The sequence below is a fragment of the Scardinius erythrophthalmus genome (assembly GCF_964197995.2).
Source record: "Scardinius erythrophthalmus genome assembly, chromosome: 10".
NCBI lineage: Eukaryota > Metazoa > Chordata > Actinopteri > Cypriniformes > Leuciscidae > Scardinius > Scardinius erythrophthalmus.
Genome location: NC_138230.1, coordinates 36,286,885 through 36,314,232, shown reverse-complemented (window position 1 = coordinate 36,314,232; position 27,348 = coordinate 36,286,885). Strand labels below are relative to the sequence as shown.

The following is a 27,348-nucleotide window of genomic DNA, read 5'->3' as shown; positions in this document are numbered from 1 at the left end:
CCCCCCCCATGATGACATGCCCCATTTCAGGGCCTCACTGCCCCCTGGTGACACCCCGAATTTGGGTTGCTATAGTAATTACAGTCACCGGGGAGCCGGCCTGCCTGTAGCTGAGCCATCAACAACCTGAAGAAAACAGCTTTCGAAATGAAAAACCGCATGCTAACACTTGTAATTGGTGTTTTTGTAACATATTTATTAGTACTTTCATATACTTTTTACATATTCATTTGTTATGACATATATTTTGGAGAATGGGATGACGTGAGAGGGGAAATGTAACTTCTGTACCCATTTAATTACAAGAGCATGTACACAGTCCCATCAAGTACACTACAACAGAGAGTTCCTAAAATGCTTTTTATGAACTTTATAAAACTATTGGTTATTTTTTTTCCCTAACACTGTGACAGGGTCAGGCACGGGGCCGGTGTTGTTTTGGATCTTATAGATGCAGGAAAGAATGGACAGGGGAAATAAAGAGATGAGGAGAGAACGGCGCACAATACACACAACGACTCTACACACTCATCATGCAGCATCAAGATCTCTTATCGGTCTTCGTCATACACCACTATAAGGTTTGTTTGGGGAAACACTGGCAGCACCCTAAGTAAAGGCATGAGGGAAAAGGTCAGGCCACTGAGGGGGATTTTAATTACTGCATATTATTTGCACAACAAACTCTAAACCTATACTGATATTCAACACATCTAGGTACTGATTTGATATTCAATAACCTTGTTGTCACTAATTGCAGTTTTGTGTGCCTGAGCTAGACTAAACGTGAACGTGTTCAAACTGGCCAAGTGGAAGAAAAAAAATGAATTTGGTGATAAAGCAGTCTGTACAACGCAAATAAGGCAGCAAGAAAGTAAAATAATGGTAAAAATCAACATAAAACAAGTTGGTCTTTGGTCTCAGTGGAGCAGAAATGCTCCTCTGCTAAGCAGAATTGAGAGACAGGTTTTCCAGCTGGAATACGACTCAACAACCAAATAGACTGTAATCAAGTTCCAACAAAGGTCTTGATTTACAAAGAAAATAAAAAACTAATCGATTATACCTGAATGTCGTCCACAGGCTTTGTGCAAAAAGTAAACCTCTACTTCATGTTTTCAAACCCTCAGTCAAGTAGTTTTTGAGATTTTGTGCAGTGATGTCATGCATCAGGTCACAAAACATGACAATACGAGTAGGGTGACTTTATCCAACCCCAGGATTGGTCCTACGTTTTCCAAGCAAAGTCTATATACACATTAAAAGGTCAATATAGGATCATGTGTAAATAGCTTTTCTATTTTGTAATCGTGTGACGTTGGGTGAATGGAATGTTTGATTGAAACCGTTGGGATTTTTGAGTTACTCTGGACGCTCGCATCCAGATGTGACGGGTGGCGGCAGCACTTGATGGCTGTGTGTGATTGAGTGCCACATGTAACATGGTAACTCATGACATAAGTGAGTGGAGCATGGTGTGGATGTGAACAGGGTTATTTTGAGAGTGGTATTTTATGTGGGCTGATCTCTCTGTGGGGCAGAGAGGTGTAGGGAGGGAGGCGCTCGGCCGCTCCATTCCCTCAGCTCGCCGTCCTTGAAGAACAGGTTGATCGCAGGGAGGGGGACGCCAGACTCTGCCGGGGGCTGACACAGGGGACCCGAGACCCCACTGTCAGGGTCCGCAGGCTGTTTTCCATCCTGTGAGGGACGGTGAAAAATGGTAAACTCAACACACATACAAAAAACATCTCACTGTGAAAGAACACCTGGAGTCTCGCACTTCTTGCCCATTTTTATAGAGATTGCACTCCCAAAGAGTAATTTTTAGCTGATGAAATATTTTACAGCAGGGCATACCCAGCTAAAGAAAAACCAGCATAAAGCATCATGAATTTCATGTTGGTCCAGGCTGGTTAGAGCTGGTATGGTGCTGGTCTAGCTGGTGGACAAGCAAAACAGAGCTTGTGTAGCATGCTGATCCCAGCGTACAAAACGTGCTGGATTTTTCACAGGGTAACTAGAAAAAAATGACATGCATAGAAATTTCCATGACTTTTGAAGTTCCTGATTTCATTAAACTCCATGATACTTCCAGGTTTTCCATGACAGTGTAATACAGCTGAATGAAATCTTTGAATACGACATTAGCACTGCTACTATGAACTACATCCACATTATATTAGGAACAACAAAATAAAATAAATCAGTGAATATTTACCTGGAATGAATGAACAAAACTGAGAACTTTTAATGCCAGTTTTCGACTGGAATGTAGTAACTCTTGAAGACTGCAAAAGAAACAGAGTATGTTCATTATTCTTTAGTCCAATTTGACCATATCAGTTGTAATTAAAGCTGTCAAAACTAACATGATTAAATACGCTTAACACTGCTTAAATATGCTTAATTTTTCTTAATATTGTTAATGCATTTATTCAATATGTCATTATGCAAGCAGACACTGTTTCCGATTAAAAAGCACAGGTCAGCCGCAGGCTGTCACAGAGAACAGGTGTGATTTCTCACACCAACTATTTTTAGTGTTACCTGTCAGTGTAGTTGGGACGATAATCGAAAAATGGTAGCAGTGATAATGAAACATGGCAAAGGTGGATTTTTTTTTATTTTTTTTTGGAATTCACACATTGAATTGGTATTCCAAAATACCAAGTTTATTTATAACATTTCAGACAAGCCCAACAAACATTCATTTAGACAAACATGAATGAGAAGGTAATTATTTAATTATTATTTAATTATAACAGATTAATTATATCACTGTACCAAAATATAACATATTTTAGTACGGTCAATACCGTAATAATTTTACGGAATACGTTTTTCTGTAATTAATTCGGAATTAATGCAACCTAATATTAATGTTTTTAATATATTTTTATATTGTAATAATTTCACATTTAATCTCCAAATTAAGGTAGAAACAACAGTAGACAGTAGCTTATATTTTAAATATTTGTTTAATGGCTTCTTTTCATGAAAGAAGGCATCACCAACCACCAATACCGCTACGGATGTCTCTATGAAATTGATTTTTTATCTCAACCGTATAATTGAAAGCTATAAATGTAACAACTTTTAATTTAAGCAAACTTAAAACAATCTTTACATAAACCAATATAATAAATGCCCCATTTACCTGCCCTTCAATATATCAGGGCTCAATTTCAAGCTTGCCCTGTCAAGCAGTGAGTGATTTTCTCTGTCTTTTGTTCTTTGATTAACTTTAATGACAGAGATCACAGCAGCAGGTTTAATAGGATGCCGTCACATATGCTGTCACCTGACCCATATGAAGCGGATCAGACGCACATCCTATTTTCTCACAACTCTTTGCATACATTTAAGACTTCATTTAACTGTGCTTGCGAGGATACTCGACAAAACTGGCATTTTGGCATAATTGTGTGTGTTGTTTTGCGTTCAAGTGCAGTCTGAATCGGCTTAATGTTAATATATATACAGTATAGTGCTACTTTTACTGATATGGATAGTGTACAGGCAAAAGGAAATGGTTAAAGGGAAAGTAAATGGGCTGGATTCATATGCGCTTAGCCAGAAATATTTGCAGACATGCAACCACAGTATTTTTAAAACTTTTAAGCACAGTAAAAAAAAAAAGCGACATTTGTTCAAGTTGTCACCTGTCTTTGCTGCAGAGTTTGTGGGAGACGATCCTCTGACACACTTTGCGGTTTAGCTCAGAGCTAAAAAGAGGCATCCCAAAGCAAAGCTCCAGAGGAACCCATTCATCCTCACTGGACGTCCCTGGGAGAGTGAGCAAACATGATTTTCTGAGCGCCTCGTATTGATTAGCATTCCCCACTAGTACTCTCAGCTCTGTTTAACACATTCTGGCATGTTCAAATCAGTCAAAGAACACCTACCTTCTGTTCCCTGTTTCTTGCTGCCATCTCCGTTATTCTCCTCTGTAACCAGCTCGAAAGATTCATTGCTCCCGTTGGTTTCAAGCACTCCGCTAAGATCAGGGTCTCCTGTGAGGAAAGTAAAGAGAGTGAATCTCATGTTTCTTTGAGACCCTGAAGGTAGCGTTCAAGTTTCACTCTGATTAGTGATGCAATCAAACATGTGGACTGCAATTAAAACATTAATTGAATTAGAGACCTGCTCTAATAAAACACACTGGTGAGAGCTTGAACTGGTTGTTGTTCTCATTCTACTCTAATTGCAGCACTTATCGATACAGCCTGGAGTGGCTAATAATCAGCGTAGGTGCTGTCCTTATCAGGCCTTTCACAGATTGGTTAAATGGACAGTGTGGATTCAGAAGAAGCTCTTAGCCCCACCGTCGGCGTCACTGGGTCGTCTGCGATGTCTGTTGTTGTGGTTGAGCATGGTGATGTAGCCACACTGGTGCTCCAGATCCACTTTGTCCCGCAAGATCTTAAGGGCTTTGTGCACACACATATTGGAATACGAGAACTCTGGGAGAGGCAACACAAATAAGAGCGGCCAGTTATAATGGCTCGGCTATTCAGAGTGCTAAAATGAGGCACAAAGACACATCTTTAGTGACCCAAAAAAATATTTAAACACAAAATATAATCACTTTTTTTAGGTTTAACTAATGACATTCAGACATTTTTATGTCCAAATACTATTTTGGGCCACTGTGTGTATAGATATCAGAGATTTTACCTGCTTTAAGGTCTTCCTCACCAAATGGGAAGGGGACATAGACAGTCTCACCATGTCCGTGCATTCCATGTCCCTGAATAGAGTGATACATTTTGGTATAACTTGGATATGGGAATATGTTATATAGTAGGTATATGAATATGTAACTCTTAGTTGTTTAGGGTCTCCCTGCATTACCTGAATGAGCACAGCAGAGTGGGTCAGGGCGTCATTCAACATTGTTAGCACGTTGGATGATGGGACTACCCCGGGGTCATGACCCCATGATGTAATAAGCAGTCGATCGTAGGCCTGAGTAACATGCCAAATTAAAATGTAAGCGTTATTTCGCTTTAAAAGATGTACGTGATTTTTTATGCATTTAAATGCATCAAATAAATGCAGTCTTGGTGCGCATAAGAGATAAAAAAATGCATTAAAATATTAAAATAAATGCATTTAAATATTTAAAAGGAATAATGATGCAATAAGAATTGTATTAAACTGGAATGCACAATAAAGTAAAAGAATTTTTTAAAAAAACATTTGAATGCTGAGACTGACCTGGAAGATATCTGGCAGCTTCCGGAGCCTGGAGCCCTTGGACAGCAGCAGTGAAGGAGGGCCTTGACCAGTAACAGAATACAGATACAGCTTGAACCAGATGGAGCTGACCTCAGGAATGGCTGGACCGATGTGCTGAAAGAAACAGACCAGACAATATAAAGATACTCTAACATACAAGCCTAACTTAAAACCAACAGCACCTAGTGACAAAACATGTAATGCGAAGTGAAGTTGTTCTAAACGCACACTGAAACTTATCCCAAGGCCAAATGCTGACCTTATTTGTGCTGTTCAAAATGAAAGACATCTAAACAGCAAAGAACATTATGGAAATGCAGAGATGTAGTCAGTGGGTATATTTTATACAACGTGCAACTTTTGTAAAGAAACCCAGAGGCAAAGAAAGACCTATTTAGCTTGAATCATACTCTCAAGAGGACAGGGATCTCACTGCTCACTGAGCACACACAAAGTCTTGTGAGTCCCAGTGATCGCACATCCCTCTCTACGGGTCTGACTACAGTCTCCTGGGTGAGTCGGGACTACCTGAGGCGTGCAGCTGCTGATTGGCCGGATCTCGTTGCTGAGTGGCGCCATGGAAACTAGTAGTTTGTAGTTCTTGTTCAAAACACGGCTGCAGGTGGCAGGGTCCAATCCCAGCAGGCTTTCACAGCGGAGGAGGTCCAGAGGCAGGCCTGAGGGGAAACACAAACATATATTAGTGCCAACCAGAACGTGTGAACATGCATGGACTTGTACCTCTCCATAATTAAAAGAAAATTAAATTCAATAAAGATCAAACAGTGATACAGTTTAAATAAGGACATTGATAATGATTACCAAAGGGAATAAAACAATATACCATTAATACAATACCTCATTCGAATTTTAATAAAATATTTGCTGATGTTTGAAAAAACCTACAGACCAAGGCTTAGAAATATACAAATATTTTTGTAATTTAAACATTACATTTGGCGTACTCAATATGTATACTATATTTGATATACATATATTTGCATTTGCCCTGAAAATACTTACATTTAAATACTTAAAAATGATTCAAATGTTAATGCGAGAACTTAAAGGGATAATTCACTTTGAAATTAAATTTTGGTATGTTTTAGCTTACCTCAAGGGCATCCAAGATGTAGGTGTCTTTTTGTCCGCAGTAGTTTAAATTTTGTTATTTTTAGTTATTTTGTTATTTTTATTTTCAAACCGTTCTTGTCTGTCAGTCGTATAATGCAGGTCTATGGCCACGGTCTCAAAGAGCATGCACAGAGTCCAAATTAAAACAATTCCCCATTGTCCAAATTAAACAGTTCCCCATCGTAAGTACACATTGATGGCCTAAGACACGAAACGAGCGGTTTGTGTGAGAAAACGAACAGTATTTATATCGTTTTTACCTCTTATACACAGCCACGTCCAAATGATCTGAGGGCGCGTGCGCATCCTGGTGTGTGACGTGTGACTCGTTTCGTGTCTTAGGCCATCATTGTGTACTTACGATGGGTAATTGTTTAATTTGGACTCTGTGCATGCTCTTTGAGACAGTGAACATAGACCTGCATTATACGACTGACAGACAAGAACGGTTTGACCTAAAAATATCAAAATTGAAACTACTGCGGAAAAAAAGACACCTACATCTTGGATGCCCTTGAGGTAAGCTAAAACATACCAAAATTTTATTTCAAAGTGAACTATCCCTTTAAAAAAGGAGCAAAATGCAGAATTAAGGCATATTTCACACATTGATTTTAACTAAATAAACAAAAGTATAATTTTTTAATCATTTTTATTTATCTGTAATAATTAAACAATACATTTTTATACATACCAATATTTTTGTGTTGTATATATATGTTGTATAATTTTTCATTCATTCATTCAATCATTCATTGTATTCTTAAAAATGCATCAGTAAAGATGAATGAATTCTTGAACAATTCAGAAGGCCTGATTTGTGAAAATGAATACATTTTTGTCAAGTGACGATTTAATATTTAATGCATAAATATTTGATTTATCGCCAAGGTTTTGCACATTCAAGCCCTCAGATACTGACACATACCTATATTTGGTAAATCAGGTCCCTGATCAGGCGTGAGATCTTTGTTGTAGCGCAGAAAAAGTATTGTGTTCCTGAGGGTCAGCGCATGGTCAAAATATCTCTGAGCCTCTCCTTCAGCAGTGCTCTCCACCTTATAACATGAAAGCATCCTTATCAACCTCAGCAACACAAAGGCAGTCATTATATGTGTGTGAGTGTGAGAACGTGTGCAAACAAGAAAAGAGATATTAAGGGAGAAATGCAATAGCCTTTATGCTTTTGTGTGTGCAAGAGATGTGAGAGCAGTGCCAAAGTGAAAAATGCGAGTCTGTGTGTTGTATAATCAGCTCCTGGCGGTGGCCCCTTTCTATTTCAATACAAGCACAGAGACGGAGAATGTCTGTCCACTGTGTGTGTCCCTCAGCCTATTTTGTGTCCTATAATAAGGGTATTACCTTCTCCAATTCCATGAGAAAACTGTCCAAGGTCTCATCAGACAATTTCCCCACCTCAAACATCGTCACGGCGTGGCTCTTCAAGTTCTGAGATGAAAAGAACCACATGACATCCCGGTATTTATAGATGATATACAAAACATCTTTGATAATAGTTAAATCTTAGACAATTTTGGAAAATCCTTGAGTATAATCCTCCTCTAAGTTAACTAAATCAGTGGTTATCAACTGGTTTAGCTTCAGGGTCCAGCTTTTACACTGAGTTCAAGTGGTGACATAACAGTGCTAAAATTGTTTAGTGTACAAAATTAAATTTCGAAGGTTTCATGCTCTCGGCAGGCAATAATTCACCACACTAAACACATTGTGGAGGGCACAAATCGTGTTTTGTACTTGTTGCAAGTGAACTCATATTTAACGTATTCTGGTTGTTTTTCTTTAACTTGAGTAGTTTTGTTCATGGTTTTTTAAAGAATAAAAGGCATGAGGCATTAAGCCCTTAAGGCATATCTTCCTAATTTGGCTGCTTTTATCAAGTGACAAATGAATCTGTGTCAAAATGCCATAGAAAACAATTATATGATCAGTACAAGATCAGATATCAATGGAAGCTTGTTTCCGCCACTGAATAATAAATAAATAATAATAATTGCGACTTTTTATCTCACAATTGCGAGTTTACATCTCGCAATTCTGACTTTATTTCTCAGAATTGCGAGATATAAAGTCAGAATTGCGTGAAATAAAGTCGCAATTGCGTGTTATAAAGTCAGAATTGCGAGATATAAAGTCAGAATTGCGTGTTAAAAAGTCAGAATTCTGACTTCTTTTCTCACAATTGTGACTTTATATCACGCAATTCTGACTTTATAACACATAATTGCGAGTTTATATCTCACAATTCTGACATCTTTTCTCAGAATTGTGAGATATAAAGTCCAATTCTAAGGGTGAAAAAAAGGGTTTTTACCTCAGAATAGTTTATATCTCACAATTCTGACTTTATAACACGCAATTGCGACTTTATATCATGCAATTCTGACTTTATATCTCCCAATTGCGACTTTATTTCTCAGAATTGCGACTTTATTTCTCAGAATTGCGACTTTATTTCTCACAATTCTGACTTCATATCTCGCAATTCTGAGAAAAAAAGTCACAATTCTGACTTGATATATCGCAATTGTGAGAAAAAAAGTCAGAATTATGAGATAAAAAGTCGCAATTATTATTATTTATTTATTATTCAGTGGCGGAAACAAGCTTCCATAGATATCAGCCGATATTAGAGTTTTTTTAATTTGACATTCGATAGTCGATATTGCCTCCTTTCCCACATTTTTACATTTTGATGACCTTTGCTGTAACTTAACGTCAGTGTTGTGTGTAACGCGTTACAGTAACGTAACTTTTTCGGGTAAAAAGTAGTGTAACGCGTTACTACTAAAAATTTGGTAACGAAACGTAGTTCCTTTTTCAATTCGGCGCAACGTTACTTTTCCCATGGATATATTTGACAGCGACACTGCCTCCGCTGTGCGCTTGAGAGAAGAGAACTGTTGAGAACTGAAGAAAACGATTTAGTTTCATATTTATGTTTAAATTAAATAAAATAACAATTTTGTGTGGAGAAATGATTTTGACCACTTTATTAAGTTTGTTTTTGTAGAAAACCTGTATTTAAAGTGAATTTCGTTTTGTATTAATTGTATCTTAATTTTAATCAATGTTTTATCAATCAATTGCCTGAATTTAATAAGTAAGTAAATATGGCATGCAAAATAATCATGACGGCACCAGCGCGTGAACTGGAGCTCGTCTCCATACTGTAAATTAACCGAAACTCAGATAAGCTATACTTGTCTCACAGACCTAAGAAATATATAGAAAGCTTGAATATGTGTACTTTTAAACAAAATATTTTTTTTTCTCAAAATCTCTTTTTTTTCTCCTACTCCCTTAGAGTGAGTCGTATGTCTGAAAACTAAGCTTATGTCTTCTATATCATTTTGTCCTATGCTATCAAGACGCGATTAGCACCGGTGTTAGAGAGCAGGAGCGCTTTATTGGCTGTTGCCGAAATTTAAAGTTCGGTGGATAGGGGGAGCGGAGCGGAGAGGAGAGAAGTGGTGCGGGCGCGCTGCTCAACGCGGAGTGTCGCACTCTACCCCATGATGCAGAGCCGGCTGAGAATAAAAGTTGCCGCACACAGCAGCGCCAATGAGAAGGACTTTTTTTCTTTCGAAATTGATACTATTTTTTATAATAAAGAGCACAAAATAATTACCTGTTATGTCCTCCATTTTATAACTTTATGTCTACATATTTAGGAACAGATATTGGGTTCTGCCCAAAGTCAAGCAACATAAAAGTAACGTAATAGTAACGAGTAACGTAAAAAGTTACTTTCCAAATGGGGTAACTAAGTAAAGTAACGGATTACTTTTTTAAAAAGTAACGAGTAACGAGCAAACACTACTTTTTAAAAGTAACTTCCCCAACACTGCTTAACGTTCACTTAAAGTTAATCATTAACACTGTTAAATGTAAACTTTATCCATTTCACACACTTTGCATTATAATGTTGTGATGCCTAAATTCACTTGAATCATTTAAAACAATTGATTGTTTTATTCCTAATTTGCAAAAAATGGTTACAAAAAAATTATATCATCCATTTAGCGGTTATCATACAAAACCTAAATATAATTATTGGCTTACTATATCAGTCATAATTTTAGCATTGGTACAAACCTTGTCAGTTGCATTTAATTATGAAACCAGGCATGCAATCTGCAATAAATGATATCAAGCACCTTAAAAATACACAATAAATCTGTCAACTGTAAAACAGAAATACAAAAATCTGTGAGTGAGACACTAACAGGGGAGAGATTGCCCATCATGAGGAAGGCGGTGAGGGTGGAGTCAAACAGGAAGGCGATCCTCTTAGTCGGGGCCGCTGGAATACTTAGACTGCTCACACTTGCTGTGTCTAGAGGGTTAGGAAAATCAGTAATTTCATCCACATTATTATGATTTATGTACTGATTGGAGCCAGACTAATGTTTAACAGTAAACCGCAGTAGAGTGAGTTAGTGTTTAACGGATGAGTGGAAAGCTGTTTATGATTTAATGAATGCAGTTGTGCTCTCACCCTGGTCCTCTAGGCTGGTGGTGTCTGTGTCAGTGGCTGAGGAACCTGCCTCCATCACTGGACTGCCACCCTCCCATGACAGCAGCATCTTCTGAGGGTCCATAGTGCCCCTGTCAAGTTCAGACAAACAATCTCATATTAAAACACAATAAGCTTTTTACAGGACGTTCACACATACAGCAACTGCAGCCAACAAAATTTTTTCCTGATTCGATTTGACTCTGAATCACAAGCTCTCAATTCAATTTGTTAGTGTAAATTTTGGAAATATTTAAATTACAATGACAGGAGTGTTTTACTAATTACTCAATTGCATAATATGCATTGTGACTGTCACACTACAGGTTCTCTTTATTTTAACATGTCCAAATATTTTTTGTGATGCAAAGCTAGCACAACACAATAGTACAGAGGAGGAGTTTTTAGTTTTTTTTTTGGATGTCACTATCAATAACACAGAAACTCTTTCCTTCATGGAAAATGAATAAAAAAGTATTATTAATCTGCATTATTGTTAAGTATTATATATTATTGCATTATCAACTATAATAATTATTAAAAGTATTATATAACATTATATTTTCATAGATTTTTTTATTTATATTATATTATTTGAATTTATTATTAAACTAATTAGATCAACATCACTAGAACATTATGAATACAATCAGATTATGAATAAATAAAAATAGATGAATGAATGAATAAATAAATAAATAATATTATAAATACATAAATAAAATGATGAATAGAGGTAGAGTATGCGTCTGTGTCAAGTAGTTCAGCCAGCAACCCAGCAAAATCTGGACAAATTATTTTTGGCAGAAATGTTCATGCATCAACTCTAAAAATGCATATTTTAAAAGACCAATCTTCGGATTCTATAATAAATAGATTCTAAGTATCTATTTATTTCACTCATTTTTTATTCATTGGAAGGACTAAATCAGAAAATGGATATTAACCCAGCACTATTGCCCTTTTTTTTATCAAAAGAAATGGCCAGCTGTGTAGCCCACCAATAATAATGGCCCACCAGCAATGGCCACTAACACCAACCATTCAGATAGAGTCTCTGCATGTCTGAATGGTCTATCTGGCTGAGCTTGAGGTTCCCACAACAGTTTTGTTTTTTCTCAGACATGAGCCAGCACTAATAGCCTATTCATCAGTGTCAGGAATGTCTTCTCATACTTGAGTCTATTGACCGAAGGGGCACTCTTCCATGAGAGGTGCAGCTGGTCCGGGCTGATCACCTGACCCTTTTTGATGGCAAACCCCAGGCGACAATACATGGACACTGCATTCTAGAAGAAAACAGAGAGAAGTCCAATATTCACTCAGCATTCATACACAAACCAATGATGATTATTGGCAACTATATTTGCATGTTAACACCATAACTTTATGGGCAAGTCGTCCAGTCTCTGAATTATGTTTGGACAGCATCCACACATCTTCATGAATAATCCATAGCAACATCGGACACAGCTTTATAATAATAAACATTATCACAGCAGCATTCAGCCAAAAACACAATTTCCATCTGCCCTTTTCACCTGACAACAAGAAGCATAAAAATCTGTTGCATCCAACTCATTTTGCAGCTAGGCCAAACGAGCTAAGGTTATGAATACATATTCCCTTATTTTTCCAAAGGTTATTCTCTACATGGCCATAAGCACAACTCAGAATGGTTCCAGGTGAAGTGGAACAGAAAAGAAAATTGCAGTACTGTCACATATGAAGATAACACTGTTGGCTCTGAGAAAGATTGAATGGTGCTGGAGAAAGTAGGTCAGGATTTGGGCTCCAAACAGCCTGATATTACATGCCTTCATTGTGCTATAGATTATGATGATATTTGAATATCACTGCACTCTATTTTTAGATGAGTTGATTAGATTTCTCACTCTACACTGATATTTTTGAATATTTTTATTTTCTTCACAAATCATGAAAGGAATTAAATTGTGTGTAAATCATTAATTAATAATGTCCATTAAATCATTACATAAATTGTTGCATTGACTGGTTTTAGGTTTACACCAAAAAATAATTTGCTCATGTTTCATGAATGAGGTCCAATAGTCAAGCTTTGCCAACTTAGGTATTTGTCTTCAGGCACATCCCTATCAAAAGGGACCATGTCTGCCACGTAAACACTGACGGCAATGGGTCTATTCAAACATGCTCCATTTCATCATCATTTACTAAATGAATAGGTTTTCTCTAATAGGATCACTGCAGGAAACGTTTCATTCTATTTATCTCTGGCAAAATGTCAACGAGATAATGAAAATGAATACTACCTATCCTGCGTAAAAATAAATTCATTGGTAAAGATCGTGTCCTTTGAGTCACGTCAGTGTTGGTTTTTCTAATAAGGAGTGATGGTTTTTCATGACGGATCTTATGAATAAGCTTGCTTTCCACTCTGCCAGATACTGAAATGGGGCTAAACAGCTACAAAGAAAATGTGTGAACACAATGGTCCAATCTTCATTCTCCTCAGTCTGCATCATACATTAAAAGAAGGACTCATTTCATAACCCATCAAAAGGGCAAAGGATTTAAAAAATTGCCTTTCATTTTCTTTTTTTTCTTTTTTTGCAGTGCCGGTAATTCCAGCACTGGTGCATCCTGGATTCACCGCCCTCCCAGTCAGCTATAAAAGCATAATTTCATATCAAACACTCCATGTCAATGGCCTTCCATTTTCATCCCTGCAAGACACGTACCTTCACCAGGCCCAAGTCAATCTCCAGTACATTAGCCAGCTGAAATGACAAATAGAAAAGTGGTATGAGGGGCTCAAAGACAATCAGAATCACTGAAGAAACGAGACAGCATTTCAAGAGCACTGCAAAGTGAAAACTGAATACGTACCTCAGACACGTTAGTCTGCTCGTCGATGGAAACGAAGATTTTGTAGAGAAGCGTTTCGAAATAATCACCCTGGACTCTGTTCATGACAAACCCCTCAAGCGGAGGCACTGAAAATGAGAACCAAGTAGAGGTTTGTGTGGGTGAGCCATCATCCCTTTTTGATCAATGATTCTCCCATCCTCTATTGCGTACAATCTAAGCGAAACTCGGGATGGATAAGCAAAATACTTTCAAAAGGGTCATACAAAACAAACAGACTTTGGGTTTCATACAAACTCACCAGAGAGCTTATAAATAAAGCCTATTTGATAAACTGCTGGGCATACCTGAAATACAGCTGTCGTCTGATATGGGCACATCAAGATATATATAGCCCCGGTTGTACAAACCTGAGAAAATGAGAAAATGAATAGGTAGGAATTTTCTTGTACTCAACGCACCATCTATAAGAGCTGTGACTAAACTGTGGCATTTTGAAACCACTTTTTCTGCATGTGAGACTACATTTTTGTTAGAGGTCGTACTGTTACTGGCCCCACACTTTTTGTTTTGTTTGTGTGCTGCCATTATCTGCTGGCATGGAAACCAATCCTCGGCACAGTCCAGTACAGACCAGACGTTAATGTAGTAACTATGGTCATTTGACTCAAATGTTAAATATTCAGTAAATATTATGTTGTTTTTACTATTTTTATTATTATCTTATTCAAATAATAATGTAATATTTAAGTGGAGTGGCATAATATAATTTACTTTTCATTTTATATCTGGCCGTTATATAGTCTCATTTCATAAACTCACTGTCAAAATGTTTGAAGTGTATCAAAATTAGGCCTATATAAAAACTATATATTAAGAGTTGTTAAAATGTGTACCTTTTTATCTGTGTCCCAACTTCATCAATGCTTTACAGCCAAATATGTGATTTTATGGGACAAAATATATGGTGATTGCATTTATTGGTCACAACTATTATTTGTCACCAGTGCTACCTATTCAGCAAGTTTCAACATCTGCAGTACTGAATCAAAGTCATCATCACTACATTGATTGCATTATACCATTAATGGTAAAACATCCAGATTAATCAGTACAGTGACTTGAATTCACGCATAGATCATATCCTGGCTTAATCAGTATATTATTGGTTTTTCATTTAAGTTGGCCTCCTAAAAGTCTGAAACTCTCTCAGTGACACTCACTCAGAACCACGTTGTACTCCATTGATCCAGCCAGCTGTGGTCCAGAATCTATCAGCTTATCAATGGCAGACTTCTCCGCCACAGAGCAGATCTGGAATCATCCAGCACAAAAGGTCACAGGTATTTCACTCAGCCATTCCATTTCTTAATATTCTTTCCTTTTTTCCACTTCCAAAAGCCTAATATCCTAAATAGCCTAATAAATAAGACTGAAGAAACATTGTTGAATTAATCCGTCTTACCCTCATGTCGTCCTCTGTGATGTATCCAGTCTGTACCACCCACCAGGGCTCTACTGTGATCTCCACAGGTTTTGCTGGCAGGAGATCCCGAGCCGTTTTCCTCCGGAAGAATTTCTAGCCACAGACAGATGCTGCTTAGGCAACAGTGTGAGGTTATCACTGTGTGTGCAAAGCACTGCTCTCTATGGATTTATGTCTTTCATCTTCAAAGGGACCCATGAAACCATCCAGATTTGAGAATCATCTAATGAACATCATGTTGAAATCCCAGAAGAGCTTGGATCCTAATTGATCTACAGTGTAAAACCAAGAACGACTTACTTTGGAAGACCTGCATTGGTTCATTAGGTCAATGTACTGGTTCCTGCCAATTCCAAGTAGCCTCAGACCTGAAAGGACAATAGTTAGATCAATTAATATGCTAATGGATGCTAATTTTCAAATACTATACGTGTATAATTAGAGAAGGTCAGGCCTGACCGAGACATGCCAGGCATGATGCCAAAGGCTGTGGAGTGAGCTGTGAAGGGCAGGAGAGCAGCATCACTTCAGACTAAGAGATTAGAGCGAGAGACCCATGGATAGCCTGCTGGCTGCCTTCTGTCTACCCAACCTAAAGACCATGTTCTCTGAGATCTCTGAGCATGCACAGCCTAACCAGCTATGGTGGACAATTATTGTTTCAAATACAATTATTTGTTTCATAACATGGTTTAATGTTGTGCTATTACACCATTGATGTTGTACCCAGATGCTTTGGAGTGCATAATATGTACAGTATGTATGAGTGGTTACACTGTAATGCCTTCTACACAATTCACTTTAATCTGTGCCTGCAATTCACATAAAAGGGATGACTTCAATTCCCATAGGATACGCCAGCACGTGTCTTTCATGTGAATAATGAAAAGACATATGGCTAAATGTAAGAGTTTCGTAAAATACTCTAAAAATTAAATGACTTCTTTTTCCACAAAATAATGTATGTAATGTAATAATGTAGACTATTATATTGCTCCTTCGTGGCGATTTCAAAACTCATATTCATAAATGCATAATCCAGCAAGCTATAGAAAATACCAGTCCAAAGTCTTTCCTCAAAGTCACATTTTATGTTGATGTCTAGTATTTACACAGTATTTTACACTTGAACCTGCAAAACTATTGATTTCAGTGCTATAAATTCAGTGATTGTTGAATACTAGGCATACTGTGCTTCTAAACTGCATTTAACATTCAATTGAATGGGTCTTCCGTGATATATGATATTTATAATAATAAAAAAAACATTACCTTCAGAAATTACATTGATTGATTGCAATTTACGTACTCATTTTTTAGTTTTACCACTCTATAGCTTGAACAGATTCAACTGCATCATTTTATTTCATTTTTTATAATCTGACGTTTTCAGTAAACGTACCTGTAACCTTTGTAGTATATATATGGCAACTTTGTAGCGTAAAGACGGCATTGCTAAATTAATTACTTTCAAAGCAATAGCAAAACATACTAATTCAAATATTTACTGTACTTTCATTTTAGTCAGAATAACTCATTTTGAAGTGCCGCTTCATTTTGAGTGGGCAATGTTCAGTCGTCTCTAGTGGTTTGTGGCCTCGTTATTGTGCATGAACAGTCAGCAACAGTAACAAATAATGATTCCCTGTTCAGACAGAGAGAAAATAACTTACAATCAGCAGCAGTGAAGTTGGGCAGGGAATCATAACTCTTCTCACAGTTCATGATGTCCTGAAAGAAGAGGAAAGAGATTGGGTTGTATTATTCAACTGAAATGAACTTTCAAATCAAGAGTTATGATTATGTCGTCCTTATGCCTTTCAAAAACCATATGACCTTCTTTCTTCCATGCAAATCAAAAGAAATTGATTACAGCAGAATGTCCAAGCTCCTCTTTTGAATGATGAATGATGACTATGGATTATTTTCGTCACACAAAGCTATCTTAGAGCTTCAGATGATTTAAAATACTGCCTTGTTACCATACATACACTTTCTGTCACACTGGGTTGACGCAGAGAATGAAAAATAAAGGATCTAATTGCAGCAATTAGGTGTTTAATGAAAAAATACAAAAATAACAAAATTACAGGTAACTTTAAACACTTGACACAAACAGAACAACCTCTTTATAATGACAAGAGGATACAGAGGAGTAAATATGTAGAACTCAACTACAAACAGGTGCGTAACTAAAATCAGTAACCACGGCAACTAACAAGGAAATCAGACAGGCATGCAAGCAAATACCAAAACTAAGGGTAAGTTTACATGACAATGATGTACTAAAAAACAGAAATGTTTTTCCTTTGCGTTTTTCATGTACAGACGACAATATTGTCAGAACGATTCTTGTTCACACAGCTCCACAAAAACGACTAAAAACGCTGTAATATGCATACTGGGCCAGAAGTTGGCGATGTCACTTTGTAAAGAAACACTGCGAGCACATAGACTGAACACATGATATGCATGCACATGACGCCACCGTTTTCACAATCTCGTGATTTTCTAGTTTACATGGAGATGATAACGGTATCGCTTTCAAAAGTTTGCGCTTTCAGGCTGCCAAAACGCTGTTGTTGTGTAAATAAATGGCCAAAGCGCATAAAAAGTTGTACATTTTTAGTTGAAAATGGTGTTGTGTAAATGGCCCCTCAAACACAGACAAACCAAACATAACCCTGACGCTTTCATTGCATGGAAAAGAGCAGCATTAAAACCTTTCCTTTTGCGTTTCTCAGAAGAAAGAATGTCATACAGGTTTGAAATGACGTGAGAGTGAGTAAAAAAATGAGAGTGAACTTTCCCTTGATGCTCTCAGAACATCAGAGTATATATTTAAAAACGAACTAAGACTAAAACTTACTGATGGTAAATGAATTTGATTAAGTCACAAGAGATAGAAAGCAGACACTGTTGTTTTATACAATTAAATATGGTAAGCTGACACACTGCATGAGTCATCTACAGTAATCTTCATAAGCGCAAACAAAAAAACTACCCGTCTAACCAAATTACATGTCTGGACTCTGGAGCATTGTCAGAATGCAGAACTTATACTGTAATGATCATTAACAAGAGCAACAATAAAATGGTAAACAGTTAATACTTCTCTATCATTAGAGGAAGAAAAACAATTGCATACTAGATCAGTAAAACACACCGCTTGGATGACAGCCCATGTCTACCATATGTTGCAACGGTTTTCACAGCATTAGTGGAAACTGTAGACCAAATAATTTGGAAGGGCTGTTTGAGAAAATTAAATTAATTGTTAGATGTGGCCTACACATTGAGCTGTGGTGCTTAGGTGGGCAGTGCAGGTTCATCATTTGCAGTTCCTCCCTATTCTCCCCATTATTGTTTATTCTCTCTTTACAAACAATTACAAAACAAAAAAGTACAAAAATATGTTAAATCACATTCAAAACAGTTTAAGACTTTAAGAGTGTAAGAGCGAACCTCCATAATGCTGATGTAGTAGGAGAAGGGGGTGACCCGCAGACCCTTGACCATGATGTCAGACAGGTGGTAGGGGTAAAGCATCAGATGCTCTCGGCTGTACTTCAACAGCTCTTCGTAATACTTGCGTTCATCCTTCTTCACATGCCTGACTGTAAAAGAAGAGGTTTTTGACAGTGTTGTGGGACACTAAATCAGGGCGATGATTCAGTCACTCCTTCAGGTCATTATTTCAATGTAATTACATCTGCTAACAGAAGCTACAATGAGCTTTTTGGTCCGGAATGGAATGAAAAATAGGAGTTATGGAAGAGAAGAGCAATAGTTGATCTAACGCTTACCTAGGTTATTGCGGAAGCGTAGCTGGTTTCGGATACTGTACAGAAGAACCTGCTTGTCATATTCACGCTGCGAGTTTCCAAGACTCTATAAATTAAGCAAGATGACAATTAAAATGCAAAGCAGGTATGAGAGAAAGTGCGAAAACATTTAATTCATTTAAACAATTAATTGAATAATTAATGGTCAGAAAACACAATGTTTAACACTGTTTATGAGAATGTGAATTTGACTGTGTGAATATGAATTGAATGTGAAAGAAAAATCAATTGCCACATGAAAAATCAATTTCAACATTTTATCAAGTATTTCAAAAGCCAAATTTTCTATATTATAAACATTTAACGTTACTGTATAACCCAATATTCCTACTGTATGTCAACAAATTTTCAACTCATTTTGTTTCCTTTTTAACCCTCTGATGCCAGGTTTCCAATTTCCATTCCCATAATTATTCTATATTAGTTTTTATTGCAGTAGACAGTGGATGACTCAAAATATATAATTTTGATAAATCAATCAATCAATCAATCAATCAATCAATCAATCGATAAATTAATGAACTACTCAATAAATAATTCAATAAATACTAATAAACAAACAATAAAACAAATAAATACATATTATAAATTGTTTATATATTATGTCCACTACAATATAAATTAAAATTATGGATCATAATACATAAATACATTTTGTATATATATATTTTTTAAATAAACATTATTTTATTAATATATTGTGAAATTTAACATGCATCGTTTCAAAATAACTCATGCATCACAGGGTTACGGTCTCCGAAGGAATTTTAAAGATACATAACGATACAAAGTTGACATGCACACATCTTATGCAATAATTCATTTCCTGGCAAGGTAAAATTAATTATTGGAACAAAATGGCAATTCCAATTGTCTTTAACACAAAAAAACTTTCAACTTTCTATAATTAGCCTTCCAACATCTATTGATCTTACACATGGACTAGTGTCATGCAGAGGAATCTGATGGCAGTCACGACGACGACGACGATGATGATGATGTGTGTGTGTGTGTGTGTGTGTGTGTGTGTGTGTGTGTGTGTGTGTGTGTGTGTGTGTGTGTGTGTGTGTGTGTGTGAGTGAGTGTATTTACGGATGAATGAATGAGATGAATGACAGAATATCTGTAAATCGTGCTGATGCTGTGAATTATTACGCAGGTAGGACAGGCAATGATGCCAAATGTACGTGTGTGATGAAGACATGTGTGCTGTGTGTTACTGTACCTGTTTGACATTTGCTGGCAGTTTGTTCCACGGGTAATTCTGCCTGATGTGAAATTCAACGTCCGTGTTCATTGCTGGACTCGAGCTCCACGGTTATTCAAACAGATACTTACGGGCTTTCGGGTAAGTCCGAGATGACTATACCCTCCCGGAACTTATTCAATTATAGGTCACCGTTGGACTATTAAATGTCTCCTTTATAAATGTTATTTTAGCCTTGACAGTGAACGTCTACTTCCTTGTTGTATTTCTAAGCGAGCCTTCGTCACGTTTCTGGCTATGTACGTCACTTCCGCCCAGCGCGTGACGCCAGATAGTGATGGGAAGTCCGACTCATTTTTGTGTATCTCCAGAGAATCCGTAGACGGGTTCTGGTATCTCTCTTTCAAACGGTTCATTTCTATGAACGGGCTCGAAAAACTGATTTGGCGGTTCTTGCGGTTCTTTCTGACATAGGCTACAGCCTGGCGTGCACATATCGCTGTTTCTTTATGGGTGTCCCTGTTATGTTTTATTAATCAGGGTTCTGCTGTAATTTCCTGTATCCTGATTCGGGTTGTATTCTTTTAGAACATAAATAGGTTATAAATTCGGAGTGCTCGGACCGATTTAATCCGATTCGTGAAATAATTGTTCGACACGTGCAAATTGCATATTATTCGCATATAAAGCTTTCAAAATGCTCCCTAAAATGAGAAATATCCTTAGTGGGACTGTTTGTGTTTAGATAAACGAATTAACCACATGAGCCTGGTAATGCCAGGTATAAAGCATGCAGTAGGAAAAGCAAACACAGCTGTTGTCATCCCAGGGAAGAGGTGGCATTGCTAAAGATGATGCTCCCTTGCTGACATTCCAGACTCCATGGCATTCAAGGACTGTCATATAATCTGCCTAGATGCATGTTTGTTTTTCTTTCCCTCTCCAGCAATCTAAACATGACAGTAATTCATCTTCTCCCAACATACAGCTGATGATATGTATACATACAGACTGCTCCAGTATATAGTGTTCAGTTCGTCTGAGATGGGTTTTATTTTCCATTTTATTTCTGTGCCATCTTTATTGTTTGCCTTTATATTGTTTGTAAACGTTAGTATAATTTTATAAAAGTAATTCTTTGTTAATCTGTCAGTATGACTTCCAGTTGAGATTTGCAATTCTTACTGCTCATTTTATTTTGATGTTTTTGTAAGTCTCTATGACTGTTACATAAAGCCCTCGAGACTAGATAAATTGATAACCCAAATAATAAGTAACAAACAATAAAACTTTACATTCAAGAAACCAAAAACCATGACTTGACATGAACTTGACTTGGAGAACAAAATATCTTGAAAACATCTGATATACAGCAAACATGAGGGGTTTAAATACACTGATGAACTTAACCATTTAACAAGACTAATAAACAAGATCCAATGATGAAACCAGACTAAATAATGAGAACCCCCAGGATACTTCAAAATAAAACAAAATTGTCATATCAATATAAAAAGACATGAACATAAAAACAAGCTAAAGAATGTATGGAAAATGCTGAAAGGCGTATATGAATGTCCATCTTAATAGGCAGGTAAACAGCAGCCTGTTATGGTCTTCTCCTTTTCTTCTCAAACAAGAGGCAAACCAAGGTAACCGGGCCTAACGGTTCAGCTGTTCACCACATTCATCCTAGCCATCAGCACTGCACTATATTTACCAGCTTCCTGGGTTACACAAGCCTGCCAAGGGGTGTGCTCAAGCCCTCGACCCCTTCCTCTGTCCTCCGGATAAGCCTAGTTCTCTTGTCACTGCCATAGTAAACACACAAAAAGAATGGCGCACGGCCTACCGCTGAGGGAACAAACAAGGGGAGGGTCACATGTGAGACCCGGAGGACAGCAGCCCTCCAGACTATTCTAGGTAACTGGAATGTATACAGCGACCTCATGGCAGACTCCAAACTTGAGACCTCATGTCTTTCTCCATGCCACTTTTGACTGTCGTCTTTGAGAAAGAAATTCGGGAGAAATGTATTTGCTTTTATCCTGCTGAACTCTGTCTGATTCACATTGGAACTTAAGAACAAACAGGTGAGCTCAAGAGCTACTTTAAAAATATAAACAGGATTGAATTCATGTACAGATTGCAAATTCTGATATAGGGCATGTGCTTTTCCTGAATTGTAGTTTCCTGCTACTTTATATGTAGTTCAAATCTAGTTATTTTTTGTTACGTTTGATGAACTAGAGAATTATATTAAAATCCTTATTTACTGAGGTTCTCTTACGGCAGTTATTGTTACTCAGCCATTTTCACAACTGATAGTTTGTTGTCTATTTTGAAGCTGTCTTTTTTTTTTTTAAATGAGTGCCACTGAAATGTGATATGGGATCTTTTTTCTCTGGGGAATACTTTCAGCCTTGTTGTGGTGTCTCAGAATGGTGATTAATAATAAGAAAAAACAATTAGCATCCCAAAATAGACGTCAGACCGGCCCATGTGACTTGGAGTGAAATAAAATCGGTAGCTGTCTCTGGGGTGATTAGACGACTTAGTGTTGATAATAGGCCCATGAAATGTCCTGGTCTAAATGGTTAGGCTGTCAAGGGCAAACCTACCGAGGGGATCAGAAACAGCTGGCAAGTGATACAACGGCGTTGATAAACTTAGCTTTGATTGGGAAATGTAGCCAAGGGTTACACGTGAATGCATTCAAATGATTTAAGGGACACTGGAATAGAACATCCGGGGTGATAAAGTAACAGAGAAAGAGAGCTTAAAGGGAGGGAGGATAGGCTGTGTAGTGGCCATGACAAAAGCAAATGGTAACTTCTTACTCATAGTGACTGAACGGGAATGTTTATTTGCCATTAAACTCTCAATCCTTACCCTTTGCAGCATGGCTAGTACATCAACAGAGATCTTTCCGTTCAAGGACCAGGAGCTCCCTGCTCACCTCCTGTTTCAGTTGAACATACTGAGACAGGAGCAGATCTTTACCGATGTGATCTTGTGCATCGAAGACAGGGAGATCCCGTGCCACAGAAACGTCTTGGTTTCCAGCAGCCCATACTTCCGAGCCATGTTCTGCAGCAACTTTCGGGAGAGCAACCAGACTAGAGTGGACCTGAAAGGGATCGCATCGGAAGTCATTGAAGGTGTCGTGGATTACATCTATACTGGTGCCATCACCATCACCATGGAGCTTGTGCTGCCACTGATGCAGGCGGCCTCCATGCTGCAGTACGGGAGGCTCTTTGAGGCCTGCTCCAACTTCCTACAGGAACAGCTCAATCCGGAAAACTGCCTGAGCATGATCCGCCTCTCGGAGATCCTTCACTGTGAAAGCCTCAAGGAGAGAGCCAAAGAGATGGCCGTGCGGTGTTTCTCGGACGTAGCTGCTTCCGAGGACTTCTGCGAACTTTCCCTTCCCGAGCTAATGTGCTACCTGGAGGACGACCGACTGTGCGCGGAGGAGGAGCAGGTTTTTGAGACGTTACTTGCATGGATCCACCACGACCCCTTCTCCCGTCGAGGAGCCATTCACGACCTCTTCAAGAAGGTCCGTTTGCGGTTCATCCATCCGACGTACCTCTTCCAGTTCATCGCCAACGATCCGCTCGTCCAGTCGTCTACACTGTGCACTGAGATCATCGAGTCTGTGCGACGTCTGATGTTTTCCGTAAGCGCCAAATGCACTCGAGAGCTGAAGCCTCTCTGGACCACACCGCGTCGCTACACTTGGCGAGAGACTCTGGTGGTGGTCGGAGGCCGCAAAAACAATGAACAGACATCTAGGGAGGCACTTCTCTACGACGAAAGGACACAACGTTGGCAGTGGCTCGCTAAACTACCTTTGCGACTCTATAAGGCGGCTTATGTCTGTATTCACAGCATTCTGTATGTGGTGGGTGGCCTCAGTCTTAGTCTGGTCTCTGGAGACAGTGCGGTTAGTGCCACAGTGTACACACTCTCATTGAAGACAAACCAATGGAGGACTGCCGAACCCATGCTGGTGCCAAGGTACGCCCACCAATGCGTCTCCTACCTTCACCTTATCTTCGCTCTTGGTGGAATAGGGCCGAATAAGCAGATCTCAAATGCGGTAGAGCGCTACAACAGCATGTTCAATCAATGGGAGGCCATGGCGCCGATGCCCACAGCTGTCCTACACCCTGCAGTGGCGGCCAACGACCAGAGAGTTTATGTGTTTGGAGGCGAGGATGCCTTGCAGAACCCAGTGAGACTAATACAGGTAACAAAAGTCATTCGGAAAAGATAATCTGTGCTTCGCTCAAGGTGTGATCCCACAAATACCTCTCATCTTTCCAAGGTTTATCACATCTCCCGCAACTTGTGGTCTAGACTGGAAACCAGGACGGTGAAGAACGTCTGCGCACCTGCTGCAGTGATAGAAGACAAGATTTTTATTGTTGGAGGTGAGTAAATATTGTAAGAAAAATATGCAACATACATTGCAATTTTAGTTTGCATGATTAATCAGAGCATAATTCAATGAATAGAGCAACATTCAATAAATGTTGAAATGAAATAAGTCAAGAGGAAAATTCTTGCCCCTTCCTATAGGATCATACAATTTTCCAGCCATGAAACATCTGTTGAGTTGATGCATTAATTAAACTGCTGTGTTTTGACAATCTTTTTAGGATACACAAGTAGAGTGATTGCCTACGACACGAAAGCTAATAAATTTGTGAAGTGTGCAAACATGAAAGAGAGGAGGATGCACCATGCGGCCACAGTCATCAATAACAAACTCTACGTGACCGGAGGACGCTTCCTCAACGCTCATGATGTCATCGAGGACTCCGACTGCTTTGAGTGCTATGACCCTAAAACAGACGTGTGGACTTCTAAAGGATCTCTACCGTACAAACTGTTTGATCACGGTTCACTATCGCTGATCTGCGTCTCCAACCGCCCCAACCCACCATGATTGCTCAGGGGGTGCAACATCTCTGCTTGGGCGTCCCGTTCGCTCCCCTGCTCATTAAGGGAAATGAAAAATATGAGGCCACAGCTGAGACTGGAAACCATCTGAGGAAGGTTGCACTGGTTTGTGGGTTGAGTATATCTCAGCTGTGGCTTTGATGGTATGCTGCTGGTGCTCGCCAGCATCTGTGCTGTCTTAATCAAAAGAGATTTGAGCTGGCAATTGCAAGTGTCACAGTGGACCTCAGGGAGTGAGCCCAGGACCTCAGAGCAAAATGGCAGACTTACGCAATGCACAGCTGTCCCTGAAGAACTGCGACCCAAAAATCTTTAGACAGATGTTTCTCATCAGAACAGCTCGAGCAGCCAATTTTTTAGCCAATAGTGCCTTGTTAGCCTGAATTTAATTAGAATCCAGGAGATGTGACAATCTTTTTAGCCAGTGTAAAATCTGAAGCATAAGGACATGAGTATGTGATGGAGTAATTGATGAGGTGAAGAGAGCATTCCCTCGGAGCTATGGTGTGTGGTCGGTTCTGTGTAATTAATAAAGGCTCAAAACAAACCTAATGGATCATGAAATGCTTGATGTACCATGTACGCTAAAAGTATGTGGACACCTGCTTCTAATGAACAGAGTTTATTATTTCTGCTACACACATTAACAGATGCATAAAATCAAGCATACAACAGGGTCATGCATTTCAAATCAACCAAATTTCAGAAACTTCCCCGGCTCAAGTATTTGATTTTGTTTATATTTTTTCTGAAGGAAGACAAACATAAATAGAGATGAAAGCCAAAATATTAAATGTTACGGATGAATATTTATGATGTAATCCACTATTTACGCATGAAAAATTCGATGAAATGCTTTTTCCCATTTTGAACTGTCACCGTTGTATATAATGCATCAAAGATTGCTAAAGTCAACAGATTTTACTGAAAGACCTACCAATCTCAGTGTAAAAATAAAATAATGATGCTGCCATCTTTCTAAAGATATTTTTACCATCCTGTAATGTGGCTCCAAATCTCAGGTGAAAGTTGTAAATTTGACGCCCCTCTAGTGGATTACTCAGTCAATATACATTTATTACATTTAATATTATGTATTTCTTTCCCCAGACAAAAAAAAAAAAAGTTGAGTTGACACGGAATGACCCAGCAAACATTTATAGTATGGGGCCCTTTTCTGTTCCAGCAGGACAATGGACCCCTTTCTGTTTGTAACTTGGAAGTTAATAATAGGGTAAACTCCAGTATAAATACTGTATATATATTTTGCATTCCCATTTGCTCCAACAGCAAAACAATCAACTTTTTCAATGACTCCAATGCCCCCCTTTATCCGAGACAGTATTTGAAGACACTCCTTAACAGTTGTAATAAATCAACTAAATAAAAAAATATGTCAGTTTAATGTTGTACATCTTATTATATATATATATATATATATATATATATATATATATATATATATATATTACATTTTAATAAAGATTAAGTTGATGTAACTAAATATAAATAATTTTAAGACTCCCGAGTAACCACTGCATTTCAACAACTTTCCAACTTTAGAGAAACTTTTATTTTAAATTGAAAATATAAAAAAATGAACAAGATTTATATGTCAGTTATTGTGGAAATGCAGATGTGGCATTACGGTAAGCCATGCGATCCAATTAGGTGCATCATGAATTAACATAGTAAATTAATTTAATGTTAATAATAGGCCTAAATCCATTAAAATAAGACTTTAAAATATTGGGTTGCTCGTTTTAGGCCTAATTACATTTTCTTCTGAAGACAATAAGTTCTACTGTACATGTACATTATTTGCAGAAGGGATAATTCACGCAGCACTAGATTATATATAGATTATAACCCTACATTATGGGGACAAAATGTCCCTACACAGATGGTAATATCTGAAATCCTTGTCCTTGTGTGGACATTTTTTTATCCCCATGAGTAAAACAGCTTATTGATGAAACATGTGATGCAGGAGGGTTAGGTTTATATACACAAGGGGATAGAATATACAGTTTGTACAGTATAAAAATCATTATGTGTCATTATGGGTGACCAA

At 38.0% G+C, this 27,348-nt stretch overlaps 2 protein-coding genes across 2 annotated transcripts; one reads left to right on the top strand and one right to left on the bottom strand.

The window, feature by feature from the left end:
* Positions 1-171: 171 nt before the first annotated feature.
* On the bottom strand, positions 172-21,512 carry fam91a1 (family with sequence similarity 91 member A1). Its single transcript, XM_081377556.1, has 24 exons — positions 20,319-21,512; positions 19,055-19,139; positions 18,714-18,865; positions 16,922-16,979; positions 15,549-15,616; positions 15,228-15,341; positions 14,986-15,076; positions 14,110-14,172; positions 13,784-13,890; positions 13,636-13,674; positions 12,089-12,201; positions 10,895-11,004; positions 10,623-10,732; positions 7,738-7,824; positions 7,304-7,433; positions 5,770-5,918; positions 5,221-5,355; positions 4,855-4,968; positions 4,678-4,750; positions 4,326-4,463; positions 3,906-4,013; positions 3,663-3,786; positions 2,219-2,288; positions 172-1,698 (listed from the first exon to the last, which is right to left on the bottom strand). The coding sequence occupies exons 1-24, from the start codon at positions 20,388-20,390 to the stop codon at positions 1,513-1,515; spliced, it is 2,496 nt and encodes an 831-aa protein (XP_081233682.1). The 5' UTR covers positions 20,391-21,512; the 3' UTR covers positions 172-1,512.
* A 506-nt stretch (positions 21,513-22,018) lies between these two features.
* klhl38a (kelch-like family member 38a) lies at positions 22,019-26,386 on the top strand. Its single transcript, XM_081377557.1, has 4 exons — positions 22,019-22,393; positions 23,202-24,558; positions 24,637-24,742; positions 24,971-26,386. The coding sequence occupies exons 2-4, from the start codon at positions 23,203-23,205 to the stop codon at positions 25,258-25,260; spliced, it is 1,752 nt and encodes a 583-aa protein (XP_081233683.1). The 5' UTR covers positions 22,019-22,393; position 23,202; the 3' UTR covers positions 25,261-26,386.
* Positions 26,387-27,348: the final 962 nt, after the last annotated feature.